This window comes from Sinocyclocheilus rhinocerous, unplaced genomic scaffold, assembly GCF_001515625.1.
Source record: "Sinocyclocheilus rhinocerous isolate Xijiao unplaced genomic scaffold, SAMN03320098_v1.1 scaffold113, whole genome shotgun sequence".
Lineage (NCBI taxonomy): Eukaryota > Metazoa > Chordata > Actinopteri > Cypriniformes > Cyprinidae > Sinocyclocheilus > Sinocyclocheilus rhinocerous.
Window position 1 is genome coordinate 537,560 of NW_015646846.1, and position 17,736 is coordinate 555,295.

The window sequence follows — 17,736 nt, forward strand, 5'->3', positions numbered from 1 at the left end:
TTGTTTTGAATCTTGAATCTGTTTTGTCTACTGCTTTCCTGCTTTTCTTTCTTATATCAATAGATGCAATCAGGTCTGAATCGCGAGTGTGTCGCGACCCACGACCGCATGCAGACTGAAGTCACTGATTGTGCTTTGTTGAATACGTCTGATGAGATTTGACAAATTATCACGCATGCCATTTTTCTTTTTCACAAACAGATTTGTCCTTTCGCAGCCATACTGAAGAAATTCTCTTCTTTAAAATCTGTCAAAGTGTGCTGATCAAAAGCAATTTGTAGGACAGTAAAAGCGGGAAAACGCTACAAATAATTTGTCTTTTTTATATACCACATCTTATGTCACTCTATATTTTACTTACCTGAAGATTATCAATATCACATCCAGTTTAATGGCGCAGCCATGTGATGGAAACTCTATCGCCCCCATGAGGACGGAGGATGGAGGTTTGTTACCGCCAACACTTCCAATGCATTGGATTAAATATTACCAGTTCACAAGTCAGATTTTAGTTTCACTAAATTTCACTGAAAAAAATAAAAAATCAAAGAGTACCATTGTACAATGATAATAATGCAATGCAAAAATAAAATAAAATAAATAAATAAAAGGTTTAATTTAACCATGCTATTCTTTTAAGTGCCTTTTAAATACAAAAAAAATATTAAGTACACACTTATGACCCCAGAGTGGTCCAGAAATTACCATGGTAGTACTATGGTAAAACTACCATACTAAAACTAAAAAATATTTGCAATTATGTGGCTTTGTATTGTTATTTTAGCATCAATGACATAATACTATTTTTATGAATAATTTGAATCAGTTTTTCTTTTTATATTTTCCGTTTTCCTTTTAATTTTAGCCAAAATTTTTGTAATTTTATTGTGTGATTTTGTAATTTTTAGAAGTTATTGTTTTATATATCTGTATAATTTTTTTTATAAATTTTAGTTTTAGTTTTAGTTATTTTAGTACAACCAGGTAAACTAGGCTAATTTATAATGAGAAAGGTTGCCAGCTGAAATATTTATTTAAATATTTTATTGTATTTCAGTTAATATTTATTTTATTTCAAGTGATGAAAATGTTTAATTATATATATATATATATATATACACACACACACACAGCCACATAATTGCAAATTATTAAATAACTAAATACATAAATAGATCTCATGTGATCTCAATGACTATGACTTTTTTTAGTAAGGTAATGAGAATTTCACATTGCAAAAAACATAACTGTCTTAATAATAGGATTCATTTTCTGCAAAAAAATAATTTCTTAATACTTTCTTTTGATCGAACATGTTCTTGACAGATGTGAGATTCACCCGCGTGTGAGATCGCAGGATCTGTGTTTGTATGACACACTGTGAGTCTGTCAAGTCGCCCTACACAGGCCTCCGCATGATTTGAATGATTTATTGATTTGCCTGTAATAGACCCTGCATATAGTTACTTTATAACCTCTTGGACAGCAGATTGGAAACATGTAATGAAAGGTGAGGGGAACAAATGCTAAATGTATAAATAGTGTCATGTCTAGTATTACCTCAGAATATGCACAGACACTACTAGAAAAATACAGCAATACATATAATGTTTGTGTGTGTGTTTTATTCTTATATAGCCTTGACATTACATTGCAAGCAAGATAACATCATATATTAAATACTAAAATGAATGCACATAAGCAGACTGTCACGAATCCTGTCCATGAACTTCCGTCTGCTTGCCACCAGAGGTCACCCTCCCATTATATTGACTCTCACACCACACAGACTGTTACACATCACCCTGGACTACATTTCCCATGCTCCATTGCACTAATCACAAGCTCACCTTTAACCAATCACACACAGCTGCTACCAATAACACACACTATATAAATCAGTCTCACGCCACCATTTAACGCCGAGTATTGTATAGCGTTTATCACTGATAGCGATAGCTACTCTACGGAGCCATTTCTAGTTCTTAGTTCCAAGTAATAGTCTTGCCCTGCCTGCTTTCCAGTGTTCAGATTCTTGCCTGTGTATTTTGTATTATCCTTTCGTCTTGCCATTCGGACTATGTTTGCACCTTGCCTGGACTATTGCTCATATTGTCGGATTACCCCTCTTGTCAAGCCCTCTGGATATTGTTAGCCGTTGATCGACCACGCCCGTTTTGGATTATTCTTCTGTCTTGTCCTCAATACCTGTTTGCCATTGTCTGACCCATGCCTGTTATGACCCCGTCTCTTAATAAAGCCTTGCATATGGATCTGCATGCCTCTCGTCTCGTCGCCTCCATCACACAGACAGTATAAAAGACTCCATTATCCAGTTCTAAAATTATGCTTCAGCATGGACATATGAATGCATAAAATCAGACTAACATCAAAGCAGCCATGATACATTAAACCACACAGAAATAGATCCAAACAGCCGCATAGTCTCGGTATCCTTAGGCTCCCCTGAGCTAGAATGTTTACGATCAATCTAGAATAGTTAAAGCTGAGTGCATACAGACCCCCTGCGTTAAGAATGATGGGATGGGACAGCTGCATTACCAACCACTGTTTTGGAAAAGTGTTTAGCATGCCAACATTGCAGACAGTTTTCCATGTTAATTGCATATGGCACATCAGTGACAAGGTGCCCAGGGTGAATTGTGTTTACATTCATTTACTAGTTGCTACCTGACTAAATTAAGGTTAAAGAAATGTTCCCCAGTCTATACCAGTTAAGCTCTATTGACGGCAGAAAATCATTTGACTCGCTTCTCAGTATGTAAACAAACAAGCAAGATCCACATTTACAGTATTGCACTTAAAATGGAAGTTTATGGAAAAAGATATTGAACCAGGATACATGTTGCTGTATACACGCCATATCAAAAGTGTAGTCACAAACCATATGTAGGCCTAACACAGGACTAAAGGGTAAAAATCACTATTAACCTTGTCTGTGCAAAGTTACATGCAAATATTTCAAACCCCATTATAACCATGTAAACTTGGTTTACAGCTCAAATAACACAATTTTGAATGGAAGAATTAATATAGACACTTTAGATACATATTTGAGCTGCACAAACCCATCATAATGTTACAGTATGCTACATTGAAGTCCATTGTAAGTGCTATACTGCAAATTATTGTACATTCTGGTTAAGCTTTATTAATTACACAGACACAATAGCAAGACAAAATTTAAATTCATTTTGAAACTATCAACATGATTTCTGTAATTTTATCAAACAACATGGGATGTAATAGAGTGAAACAAAATAACTAACAACACAAAACATCACAGAACTCATCAAATCAATCGCTAATACTCACTAATGTTTGCACTGTTGTTTTCCCTCCAAAATGATGTCACTTCCTGGAAGATGATGCCATTGGGAAATAGCTTTTACTATTTAAAGGGATATTTCAAAAGACCATCAGGGGGAAAAAATTTGCAATTAAAACTACTGTATATGTTTTTGAAACATGCTTGAACCAATCAGAAACAAATGAACAAACCTGTTATATTGTAAATAATGGAATATTTCTTAATAAACTGCCAGCTTTTCATCTTAGTAGTTCAGCCTTTAGGGATATAACAAAAATGACAATATCTGCTCAATATCCGCTCAAAATTATTTAAAGTTCGCCTCTCACTTAAAGGCACAATACGTTAGATTTTTTTATTAAAATATCCAAAAACCACTAGAACAGTGTTATATATTTTGCTGACTTGTGTACTTACATTATCCTAAATGTTTCGAAGAATGTTTAAATCCAGAGAAATAAGCAATTTTAACTAGTGACACTGGACCGTGTGATAAAACAGTGCTGCTTTCCCCCCCCCCACACTCACGACCGGAAGGAGCGGAAGCGGTCGACTGTGGCATAATAAAAGCTCCGCTGCTTTCGAACCGTGTGTCACGCTCATCCTGCGGCCTCGTTTTGCTTCGACGGCTTTCAGCCTCACACTGCTTCATTCTACTACCTTAATAAATCATTAGCTCATCCATGAACATGATTTCTGCCCGAGTACCGTCGGATTGCATTGGCTGTGAGGATGAAGACTACAATTCCCATGATTCCACACTCAGTCATGGCAAACTAGCCTTTGCTTCTTTGTTTATTTTGAATACGCGCCATCTAGCGGCGAAAATTACATATTGTGCCTTTAATTGTGATTAAAAACCTAACTAATATGATATCCATCTTTAATATTTGCATGTTTATGCATCTTTTATATAGTTTATTACGACATATGATGGGCAAATGAAAACATAGGCCTACCTCATAACACCAGTGTGACCCTGATAATCTTTGGTCATTTCACCTTTACTAATAAACCACCGTCACCATCTGCCCCCTACTGGTGAAAACTGACCATCTAAACATCATGGAATATTGTTTCATATATCTTGGACTTTGGTATCTTGTTAAATATATGAATTTTAAAGATAAATATAAGTTTAGTACAAATGAACTGTGACCGTCTGCAATAACCTAAGAGAAGTTTCTGTTGTTTAGACATCATAACCTAGATTTCCCTCTAGCTTCTCCAGAGAACAAGAGCAGGAGGGGCAGAGCCAATAAAACAAACAAAAAACCCCGGAATCGAGGTCTGAGGAGGAAGGGAGGGCGAGAAGTATAGAGAAAAAGAAAGAAGAGAGAGTGAATGATATAAAAGAGCAAAGAGGGTTTTGAACACAGCCAGTTTCATTTCACACAGCTAAAGCACTGCTCTGAATGTGCAACCTACAGAACTCTTCAACCAGACCTGAAAAAACGGTTGAAACTGATATAATTAAATATTTAATTACATTTAGAATAATCCATTATAGTGGTCATGCAGTAGCCTAGTTCTTGAGGTGCTAAATGCTGTAGCCTACATACTTTAACGGGACAGGGCTGGTCAGCAGATGGAGCTAGAGAATAACTTCTCATGAAAACAACAGCCAGTTTTGCTACCGTACGTGTTTGAATGATGTTTGCAAGGTTAACTAAAGTCTAACATTTCCAATCTTCGTGTTAGTACTACACTGCAGTGTTTCTTATTGAAACTGAAAGATAATTTTGATAGGCTTTGTGTTTGCATGCAAATCATACTTTTAGGTCATTTTGGGGAACATCTATTTAGATTTGTCTCAAGCTTCTCACACGTCGTGTGCACAGGTTAACAAACAAACAAACAAACCAAAAGATTGCTTTATTTGTGTGCGTTTTGTTTTCCATTACATCACCACAGAACACATTGTTAAGCATGCATGGCTCAGTTTGTCCCTGCTGGCAGATGTTGTAATTACACCATTCGGTTCGAAAAAGCATCTTTCTCCATCAATTGCTATTTAGAAAAGGCCTTATATTATGACAAACTAACAAGCACCATACATAAATCGCTAACATTTCATGATACTATACCCTGATAGCACACGTACATCACGGAGATTTGAGATCTGCATTTACATCTGCAAAGATGTATGTTTTAGAGTGCTTGCTCATCTTGGGACATTCTAAAACGCTTAACGTGATATTATTCACTTTATCTGTGGAGTAAGGGCTCGTTCTTTTGACAGTAGTTAGTGTTTATTACAAGTACGGTTTGACAAAAATGTGGGTTTCCCTGGTCGTTGTTTACGTACGTTAAGCCACGTTACGCGTTTTTCACGTTAAGCGTTTTTCACGTTAAGCGTTTTTCTGCACTGCATAGGACGTTTCCTATCAGAAGTCAAATAGACATTTATGTTTATGATTTAGAATGTATGTAAAACATCTTAGAGACGTCTATCAGATGTTTGTACACAGCAGATGCTTTCCATCAATCTTTAACAGACATCTAAACGTAGCCTAAGTGTGCTATCTGGGTAATACGGTGTCCAATTGTTTTTGGAGGCTTTTTACAGTGTGAAACGGCCTATATTTTTCCCTCAGCTCGCAAGATACTCATCTAACAAAAATACGAGAACGTTACGAAACATTAAATTATGAAAATGTTTTCTCTGAATGTTCTCTGAAAACGTCCAGGTTTTTAAAATATTTTAAAAATGTTTTTTTTTTTTTCTTGGTTATGCGAATGTTAAGGTAACATTCCATTTGATCATTTTTCAAACATTATGGAAACGTTACATTTGAATGTTCTCTGAACATTCTCAAACAAGTAACATTTAAAAAATGTTCGACGAATGTCAAATTAAAATGTTTCAGCAATAAAATGTTTCATGAATGGCTTGTGCGAACGTTTTTTGAGAATATTATTAAAGAACAGATAACTTTGAATGAATGTTCTATTAACATTAGGCTGCTGGAAGAATGTTTATTCATAACGTTGAGAGAACCTTGCCAGAAAGTTAGCCAAAGTTATGAGAATATTCCCTGTTAGCATTAGACTTATATGCAGTTTGATTATTAAAGATCAATCGTTATAATTTAATCAAATAAATATACTATAAATATAATGTATGTTAACAGTTTGACTTCAGTGAAATATGTTGCAGTAAAACCAATTAAGACACAGTGACCAAAACTGCACCAAATATCTATATAAGAAGCACTTTATTGCTTATGTAGACCTCTTAAAAAACAAAAAACAAAAAGGAATATCTGACATGACAAATTGACATTTTTACAAAGTGAATAAAGAGTAAACAAGAGGGAATGTCTTCCATATGCTCCTGCTGTTCTTGGCAGAAAGCTGGAATTCAGTTAAATAAAAACACTGTATGAACTAGGAAGCTTGAACCACAAAAAGACAGGAAAGCCTTTGGCATCTTCAACTTTTAGTTCACAATAGTAAAATAAACCTCAACCTGTTGAAAAGCTGTTATCCAGTTTGACTCCAGAACTGATCTGCAGGGTTTATTATCAAACTGTAAAGATATGTGATGAAAGGGTTATGGTCAGAAAGTAATAATGCATGTTGAAAGGTTTATGGTCATAAAGTATTAATGTGTATATACCACAGCAGCAACTAATATATTGTTCATATACTGTACAATTGTAGGAACAGTCAGCTCCTATCAGCGTATCTGCTGTCTAACCACACGACCATCATACTGTGCTCCTTAAAGTGCATCCTCCTAAAAAATTACATCCTGTATAGTCTTGAAATGGGAACAACAGGTCACACAGAACACATTTAAAAACATTAGTAAACAAAATATAGTATTTCTCTTGCATACAAAACATACAAATCACACGGGTACAACAATTATAAGTCCAGAAACACACTTTATGCAAGTGGGCAAATGCAACACATTGCTTTCAAGTTGCTTTAAATGGGTCATAGGATGCCCATTTTCCACAAGTTGATATGATTCTTTAGGGTCTTAATGAAAAGTCTGTAACATAGTTTGGTTACAATTTCTCAGTGGTAGTGTAAAAAACACCTTTTTTACCCTGTCAAAAACAGCTCTTTTCAGATCAAGCCGTTTTTGTAGCATTTTCCTTTAAATGTTGAAGTGATGCCACTTAATGCCATTGAGCTTGCGGATATTGTGACCCACGGTGTAGTAGATTCCATTGAGGTTGGACAGACCGCAAGCATCAAACCACCAGCCTGAAAGAATGACAAATGTAAAGAGTCTGAGATGAATACAGTTTTATAAACAGTATAGCGCTCACAGGTGTTTAATTTGGGCCTTGATCAGTATTACTAAACTAAAATCAAAACTATTAAAATAAAATAAAACATTAAATGATATGAAAGTTATACATTTTGCCTTGGCAACTAACTGAAATCAGTTTAAGTTGAACTAAAATTACTAACCGGAAAGAAATAAAAACTAAAACTGAACTGAAACTAAAATAAAAATAAATTAAACCTAAATAGTAAAATTAAAAATAAATTTGTTATTTTTCTCATAAATCATATTGCTTCACAAAACTTAGAAATATAGTGCTTGATTTGTATGGACTACTTTTATAGTACTTTAATGCTGCTTTTTGTCCTTTTTAGAACTTGATAGTCTCTAATAACAACACGCTTTTACTAAATGAAAAAAACCTGAAGATTACACAAAATAATTATTTAGCATTCCACAAAATAACGATTTTTGTTTATCTTTACAAAGTCATACACTGCAAAAAATGCTTTTCTTACTTTTAGTTTTTTGTCTTGCTTTCAGCCAAAATATCAAAAAAATTTTCAATCAAGAAGGATTTTCTAGACAAGTAGCAATTATTGTCTTGTTTTCAGAAAAAACAAGTCAAAATTAAGTGAGTTTTTGCTTAGAACAAGCAAAATAATCTGCCAATGGGGTAAGCAAAATAATCTTATTTCAAACAGAAAACAAGAAATTTCTCTTGAAATTTCTCAAGAAACTCACTTAATTTTGACATGTTTTTTCTGAAAGCAAGACAACAATTTTTACTTGTCTAGAAAATCCTTCTTGATATAAATATATAATTTAGATATTTTGGCTGGAAACAAGACAAAAAATCTAAGTAAGAAAAGCATTTTTTGCCCGTGTGTCTTCTGTGCTCATTTGAGCAGTAACTTTACCCCAGTGCTGACTTTGTGTGTGTATACAGTATATATGTGGCAAAAAAAGCCTGCTCATATCACCCTCTGCGGTATTCAGCAAAGGCCTACTGAAATCACTAATGAAAGTTGTCAATTTGAAACAACCATTGTGCATTTCTGCTATAGAAATCCATTCCAGCAAAATATGGAAGGATAAAGAAAACTCAAATAACTAATAATGTGATTTGTGTGTGAGCTAATGGAAAAGGGACATCCAATATTTAATTAAATACAGTTTGGGAGGATATTGAAAAGCTCTTGATCTTCCAGGATTTACTGATCTGAATGTTCACTGCTAATCACAATCTCTCTCCACCTCCTACCAGGTGTTCCTGTGTGTGTGTGTGTGTGTGTGAAAAGCATTTTTTGCTGTGTACTGGTTTTGGAACGACATGAGGGTGAGCAAATGATGGCAGGCTTAAAAATTGCGTCTCCTCAAAACAATCAAAGCCCTTGATCCACCTCTCTCCTCTATATTGTGTCTTTTTATTTTTCTCTCCATAGTCCGTCAGTGTTTCAAAGGGTATGTTATTCCCACTGTGCGGTCGATGTCTCAGCAAGACCTGTCAAAGCAAACTGTGATTCTTCAATAAAAACCAGACTTTCACTCCTCAGAGAGGACACTGTCTGTCTAACCCTGATTAAATCAGTATCACCTCCCGCAATGCGTGTTTAGTTTGGACAGGCCGCACAGATGGATCCATCTTTCCATCTTTTTATTACCATTTGAAATGCAAACATAAAGGGCACTTAAAGTTCTCCAGCCGGTTCGACGGTAATGAACTCCCAACAACTTTCAAAATCAATCGCAATGCATGCTATTAAAAAGCTGTTTATCTTGGACCCCAGAGGTGTGGGATCTGCAGTCGAGTGCAGCCATAGAGTAAATTGTTTGCATAGCAGGCGTTGAACGTGCATCTGAACTCTGGACGTGTTTTACATAATTCTGCGATGGGCTTGTGTTTTCTTAGATTAGAAGAGGATCAGAGGGATTTTGCATGACAGTTTCGGCTTCAAATCCAGGCCACAAGTGAAGAAATGTGACTGAGAGAATATAAATGTAGATGGCTTGTGTTTAATAAGTGCCTATCTACGATCAGATTAGTCTTTACATAACAAGTATTTTATGTCAAATGATCATGGATGTGACAAGACTGTTTATAATCTAAGATCAAGGTCTTTGTTCGGGTTCTGATGATGTTTTCATCAATGGGATTAATGACAAAGATGCAAAAAGCAACTTCACTGACGGACATTCAATATCTGTGTGAAGAGGAGAATTTTATATCAAAATGATAAAATTATTGTAATAAATTGCACTGATACTATCAGGTGAGAACAACATTTTCTGATGCTATTGTCTTCTGTAGAGCTGCTTTACAGCTGAAATGAATTAGTTTCATAATTGATGAATTTTGCGACATTGATACTGTTATTGAATTAACTGAATTACCACAGAAATGACTCGAGCTAAATAACGACACTTGTCTTCTGTAGACCTGCTTATGACTGACATGAACTTTTGTTTGATAATTGATGAACTTTACACAGTCATTGAACTGAACTGAATCAACACTGAACTGATTTGAGCTGAAGAATGACACTATTGTCTTTCTCAGAGCTGCTTTACAGTCTCATATTTGAAGAAGTTCTCTTCAGCGATTCTGTTATTTACTATACTATATTACTGTGAAACTGCTTTGAAACAATCTATATTGTATAAAGCGCTATAGGGCATAAAAAGGGGGAATCAAATGAATTGGTGAATCAAACTTCAAAACATTTTTTAATTTAAATGAACTGTTTGAACGAACCAACTCACTAAAAAGAATCAGTCTTTACTAAAATGAATCTTATTAGAAAAAAATGAACATTTCAGGAGAGCATTAGCCCATTATTACCTCAAATTGCTCAGTTACTATACAATATTATTAAAAACAGCTATGCTTTTTATGCTCTACCATTGAGAACAGATTTGGAGAAATGTAGCATGACATCACTTGCTCACCAATGGATCCTCTGCAGTGAATGGGTGCCGTCAGAATGAAAGTCCAAACAGCTGATAAAAACATTACAATAATCCACATGACTCCAGTTCATCAATTAACGTCTTGTGAAGTGAAAACCTGCGTGTTTTTCAACATTTGGACAATTTTGTTTCTGAATGAGATCATGTGCAGTAGCTCACCTCCAGTCATCATGAGGGCGCACTTGCAAACACACTTGTCGTTGTCAGCGTCGCGAGTGCTGAAGCCTGTGCCGTTTGATGCTAAGCTACTTTGCTGTCCTGCTGTTCCGCTATAGCTCCCTAGCAAGAGTCTGGAGAAAGAGAAAAACATTGCAAGATTATGATAATGTTGCCAAACCTCATTAAATGATCAAATCTCGCACTGATATCAATCTTGGTTGTTATGTTAACACAGGTGATACCTGTACTGTTGTTTTTCACCGGCGAGCTGGAATTTGTCATACAGAGCATAGGCGCCATTCTCCTCCCAATCCTTAAGTTCCACTCGGAGGGAGTACTGGGCTTGACTGGTGATCAGGTGAACAGCCTCATTACCCAGCCAGTGCTCTTCACTAAGATCACCAAATCCCTGTGAGAACAACATATAATGAAACCAATGCTGCATTCCATTCATCTTGTAAAGTCGGGATTTCAAACTTCCTATTTGGGACAGCTATAAAACGGCACTTGAAGGAAACCCGAGTGGAAATTTTCAAACATAAGATTGTATATAGTTAATTATAAACACTTGATGCAAACAAAAATGCATCAATGAGTCGAAGTGAAATGATCATCTCTGCTGCCATTTTGCCTTTTTATACTTCATCTTCTTATTACTGGACAACACCTTATGATTAGATATCAAGCAGGAATATCGCATATCCAACTTTGAATGAAACACAGCATTAGACACAAGACAGCTGTTTTGTTTCTCTAAAATAAATAGGTACATTGTCAGTCTTTAGTTTCCCAGAAAAGAGACTCATCCTTTTAAGCTTTTTATAGAAAGGAAGGCTCACAATAACATTTGGCAAGATTAACAAAATGTAGAAAATTGCAGTATTGATTTTCACTGCTGCAGTTTCAAGAACTGCCAGCTTTCAATCCATTTCAGCATATTTAAGCACTAGAATCTGCCGCTATTAAATACAGAATGTACCAAACAGCTCAGCTACTGCCAATGACGCCAATCTGTCACATACAATTTTAGCCGCCGTGCTTCGTCCGGTTTTGGCCGCTTTTTGAGTCTATGTCATCAGAATAATTTTTAATCAAGTCTTCCCAGCACAGGCAGAAAAGCATTTCTTAAATGTCACCAATTTCTTTAAACACAATCAATAGGGATTTTCATCATTGTCTACAAATGTATCAAGTTCTCTTTGTACACTGATATAATGCTTGACTGGTTGCTGTGGTACTCTGAATGGTTGCTATGGGGTTTAGGGTGGTTTCTAAGGTTCTGCACAGTCAATTGTAAATGTTTTAAATCTTTATGTCCACTTACCAGTTTGTAGTCTTTCCACCCTTTCTGGAAGTTTACATTTCCATTGGCTCTGCGCTGGAATACCGTCCAGCCACCTCCGCTTGTCACCATATCACAAAAGACCTGTCAGAAGGATATGAAACATCTCAGTCTCACTCTCTTACATTTGTGCCGTTCCTCATTCTGTACGTCACAGCCAAGATATATCACACTGATTCCTCATACTTGTGAAAGAATGCATCCCACACCTTGGTTGGCTCGGTCATGTCTCTGATGTAAATGTGGTAGACTCCGCTGGTGTTGTGACCAGATTTATAGGCCTCGGCACAGTCTCTGAAGTGCTGCTCATTTGATGAGAAACCTGTAAGGGACAAACACAGAGGCTTTGTGGTTCAGAGTTGATTTGAACGCAAGTTGAAAAAGATAATCAGCAAACAAAAGAATGTTGCGGCATAGCCGTTAGCGTAAAATACTTTAGACAAGGTCTGGTATTCGTATGTGAGTCTTCTGTATATTATTTAGTGTTACTGAAATAAAGTAAAAAATTACCTGAAACAAAGAAAATAATAAAAACTTACTTCTTTCAGTTAGTTGCTTACTTATGACTAAAACTAAAATAAAAATGAATAAAAATTAAATCCAAAAGTGACAAAAAATTAAAATGAGAATATATTAATTCAAAATATTAACAAATATTATAATAGTATTTTAATGATACTAAAATAACACTGGTTTGAGATCTAACTGACATTATTAGCATAAAAAAACTAAACTAAAACTAAAGTCAAACTTTTATTTATTTATTTATTTTTTACTTGACATAAAATGAAATTTGCCTGAAATAAAATATAATAAAATCGTACAAATAAAAATAAAACAGAATAAATAAAAAACAGAAAATGATAAAACAAATTCAAAACATTAATAAAAACTATGATACTAAAATAACGCTGATTCATAATGCAAGTTTTTTGTGGATTTGCCACACAGTGTGACAAACAAAACGATGTGGTTTCTGTTGTCAAAAGAACTAGATTTATAATCAATACATGGCCTCAACTGTTCAAATATAAAGTCCGTAGTGGTCTAGTTTTGGGATGAGTCATTTAAACATTCAACACAATGTGTTTGTTTGTCAAGCATTTGCGAGAGAGTTTATTTAGAAAATTTGGTACATTTGGTTCTTGGAGTGAACCTCCACACAAACATTTATAAACTGACATGTCTTCTGTCCGTATAAAATGCTGCAGTTTTGATTTAGCTTATCAGTGTGTTTTGTGACGCATGTGAACTTCATCCAAGACACGAGAGCATGCTGCCAAAGCCATCACTAGCAAGAGCTTATCCTCTTCTCTCTCCATGAATCACAGCTCGATTTATCATTAGCGCCACAGTTAATTAACCAGAACTTTCAGGTCATGTTAAGAATCTGCCACTAGATTTCAAAGCTGTTGTAAGCCCAAGAATCAGATGTGTCCGTCATTCTCAGACAAGTAACCTTACTTTGTACTCTAACCGGGTGTTGAGTCACTTTTCTTTCCTCACAGTGAAATGCTGCAGCGATGAAACATTAAAATCAACATGAAATGGCATTCGAAATGCATTTTTGCTTTCATAATATGACATAAGTTCAAGTGAAACATCATGCACTTCTATGGCATGATAGACAATCTAGGTTGTTGTAGACTAATATTCTGAGCTAATATTCCACAATGTATGATGATAATCACATGTAAACAGAAGAAATACAGCTTGTAGATTTGTTTATGTAATAGTCCATGCAAAAATTAAAATATGCTGAAAACGTACTCACCCTCAGGTCATCCAGATGTAGTATAAGTTTGTTTCTTCATCAGAACAGATTTGGAGAAATGTAGCATTACATCACTTGCTCACCAATGGATCATCTGCAGTGAATGGGTGCCGTCAGAATGAGAGTCCAAACAGCTGAGAAAAACATCACAATAATCCACAAGTCCTCTCCAGTCCATCAATTAACGTCTTGTGAAGTGAAAAGCCGCATATTTGTAAGAAACAAATTAAAATTCTGTATCCATAATATTGCTCATCTTGTCTAAATCAGGAGAGAAATATGCACAGATCAAGCACAGTTTACAAGCAAAAAACATCCAAAACACTTTTTCACTGGAAGAAGCGTTATTATGGACTCTATTCTGGCCAGAAGCAACGGTTTAAAGTTAAAATGCCTAGTTAAAATGATGGATTTGTTTCTTGCAAACATGCAGCTTTTCATTTCACTAGATGTTAATTGACGGACTGGAGTCGTGTGGATTATTGTGATGTTTTTCTCAGCTGTTTGGACCTTCATTCTGACGGCACCCATTCACTGCAGAGGATCCACTGGTGAGCAAGTGATGTAATGTTAAATTTATCCAAATCTGTTTTGATGAAGAAACAAACTCATCTACATCTTGGATGGCCTGAGGGTGAGTACATTTTGAGCAAATTTTCATTTGTGGGTGAACTATTCGTTTAAAGGTGTGTATTCTTACCTGTCCCAGAAGACACCATGCCAATAAGTGTGTGTACAGACTTCATGAGCTGCTGATGTTGTCTCTGCAAGGCTGAGTTGTTGCTGCTGGCCGCTCTCAGCTGTCTCTCCAGAGCCATAATGGCAGCTGTCTGTCTCTTCACCAGGTCCTGCAGCCGCTCCTTCTCATCCCTCATGTCCTCCAGCTCTGTCCTCTGCTTCGACTCCAGGACTAAGACTTTACTCTCCAAATGACTAGTGGAAGCAATGTATAATGCATTTTTAAAAACTTCTACTAATAGTTTGTCAAAAAGAAACTTTTTCAAAGCATCTACAGATGTTTCTGAGAAATTCCTAGATAGAACAGGAATGAAAGCCAAATGGAGACCTTGGGCCTCTACCTTGGGACTACAATAGGATGGATAATGGTGTTTTGCAACCTACAGGGGTTTTAGACCTACGTATTAAACTTTGGCTGTTTGGCTATCCCTTACCGCTTGTACTAGACATGAATTCAACCACAAAACATTTGCCTTTTGAGAAGAAGTGTGCTATTATTTTGAAGATGTCAACGACTGCCCAGAACACCCTAGCTACAGGTTAGAATACCCCAGTAACCACCTAGAAGTCCCTAACAACCAACCAAAAACACCCTAGCAACAATCCAACTGCTCAAAATACCCTGGCAACCACACAGAACAAACACCCTAGCAACCATCTAGTAATCCCAAGCAACCACCCAGTACTACCAAGCAATCAGACAGAATATCCTATAAATCTGAAAATGTAAATGAGGGTACGTTTACACAACAACGATTGCATTAAAAACTTTTTTTTTTTTTTTTGAGTTTATGGGAAAAATACTTCAGGTGGACGGGCTCGAATTCACTCCATAGAGATCCTGGAGATGATGCATGAATAACTTCCGTTAACTGTCGTACGCGTGTTATGCCAGGCCAGTAGTTGGCGATGTCACTTTGTAAAGAAACTCTACGCGCCTGCACACATACCTTTAGACTGAAAACATAATACGCACGCACATGACGTCACCGCTTTCACAAATTCACGTTTTCGTAGTTTACACAAAGGCAGTAATGGTATTGTTTACAAAAATGTGCACTTTGAAACTCGCTTTCAAATGTTTGCCGTTGTCGTTTAAATGAACAGCCAAAATGCATAAAACGTTTTCAGTTTTTTGGTTGAAAATGGTGTTTTGTAAACACCCCCTAAGTCTGCAGTTTCTTAACAACAACTTTTTGAGCATACGGCATGTACAGCTTACATAAAGTGCCATCGATATAAGCATCATACCAACATATATGATGTCATACATTATCATCTTGAAATGACCAATTATTGTTACTGTAGATTGTTACTCAAGCTGTTTGGTAGCTACTGTCTAGCGGGTTACTGTGTCATGTGAAATAAGTCTGAACTCTGGGCCTTTTGGAAATTATATTTTCTTAAAGTATTTCCATCAGCGCAATACATGTAGTTTCATGATTTAGTGTCTGGATCAGAGGAGATAGCACTGAATCAGTCACGCCTGCTGTCAAAACAATTTACATCCGCACAACAATGAGCCACGGCTACAAAAACGAGTTTCTGAGGAACTCCGCAAAATCCTGCCGGCTTCAATCTGTGTGTGATTTAGTGAGCGAGTGTGTGTGTGTGTGTAAGTGCTGAAAAATAACACCACCCGAGGGTTTAAGGCCGAAAATAACTGGAAAGCAAATCAAAACTCCATCGAGCCATGTAACTGAACACTTACTTTGTTAAATTACAGTAGATAGTCATTAAACATGCTATGGTTGCCAGTGGTTCTCGATGCTTATGTTTATAAATTGTTCATGATTGATTACACAAATAGTTTTCGCACAATCGATTGGCATGCACTGTTGAAGTCCCTTGCCAGAGGGACACAATGCTGAGCAATTGTTTGCTGTTATTATACTATGAAGCTGACCCTCTCTAAACCCGCATCAATTCTGGGAGCAATTATGAACACTTTCGCTTGCACAGTTGTAAGTCGCCTTGGAAAGGTCGAAAACTCTCTGTTCTCACTCATACGGGAAACATGAAATATTGAATCGTCTGTAAAGTAGCGGTCCATTATAATTACGTCTGATGCCCCCATGCAGCTACCAAAACAACACTAGCAGCACAGTTCAATTGGTCGTCAAAGTTGAATGACAACAAGCGTTATCTGTTTAATCTAGCGAGAGCCAAGTACAAAGCTTTCTGGGAAACCCTTTGTCTGGCTTTGTAAGTGTGCATAGGAAACTTGCCTGGGGTCTGCTTTGTGCGCTGTGCTTACTCTGTAGTTATTAAACATTACAAACAATCAATTAAGTTGCTGATTATTTCCCTTTACAAAACCTTTACCCCTGCTGTGCTCTCCGACTGGCCGAGTATGGGAAAATATCGCTTTGAGAACAACAAGAGAGACAAAAGTTGCTGTGTGAACGTGCAGTTGTGGACACGATCTGACCCTTAAAAATGACTTGCACAGACTTAATGCTCAGCGGTTGTTCAGAGTTGTAATGAGCACAATTACATAATGCAGTTCTCAGTTATGACTCACTCAAGCATCATTTTGTCTGATGTTTCTCACACAATATCATGCGAGAAATAAAATAATGAGAGAATTGAGGAGAATAAAGCTATACAATGAATGCGGAAGAATATGATGATTTTCTCTCTATCTCATTGCTTTCTATGACAAACAATCAAGATGTTTTGTAATGTTTAGGTTGATAAAATCACATTAATAGGTGATTGTCTTCAGAAACATTTTTTGTTATGCTGGTTGAAAGTCTCTTCACATCCTGATAGCAATCATTAAGTTAAGTGGTCTAAATGTCTTTATCTGTATTTATATATTCTGTGGAAGGCATAGGAGTCCTAGACTTGTGCCGGTATTCGGTAATGCGATATATCACGGTAATGAATATGCACGATATTGTTATGGTGGGCACTTCTAAATACGTGAATAATTATATATTACTAATTATTTAGAAATTTGAATGCATTTTAAGAATACTTTTCCCATCAACTGGTCAAAATGCACAACACCGCCGTATGCTGCATGAAAGATGCGTGCGCACTCTGATGTAAACAAGCGCAGACGAGAAGCACATGGCGGAACATGTGAGAGACGCTCTGGATGAAAGCGCACTTTCACTCTCTGACAGCAGATGGCGCTAAACTGCAGAAATAATAATAATAATAATAAT

The 17,736-nt window shown here is 36.3% G+C and overlaps 1 protein-coding gene across 1 annotated transcript in view; it reads right to left on the reverse strand.

Annotated features, from left to right (window-relative positions):
* Positions 1 to 7,442: 7,442 nt before the first annotated feature.
* Positions 7,443 to 17,736, reverse strand: part of LOC107708047 (angiopoietin-4-like) — a 38,598-nt gene continuing 28,304 nt past the window's right edge. Inside the window, exons 4-9 of the mRNA XM_016512195.1 lie at positions 14,523 to 14,755; positions 12,258 to 12,370; positions 12,031 to 12,132; positions 10,949 to 11,115; positions 10,707 to 10,837; positions 7,443 to 7,552 (exon numbers count right to left, since the gene is read on the reverse strand). Coding sequence (XP_016367681.1) covers positions 7,443 to 7,552; positions 10,707 to 10,837; positions 10,949 to 11,115; positions 12,031 to 12,132; positions 12,258 to 12,370; positions 14,523 to 14,755 — 856 coding nt within the window. The remainder of the gene's footprint in view (positions 7,553 to 10,706; positions 10,838 to 10,948; positions 11,116 to 12,030; positions 12,133 to 12,257; positions 12,371 to 14,522; positions 14,756 to 17,736) is intronic.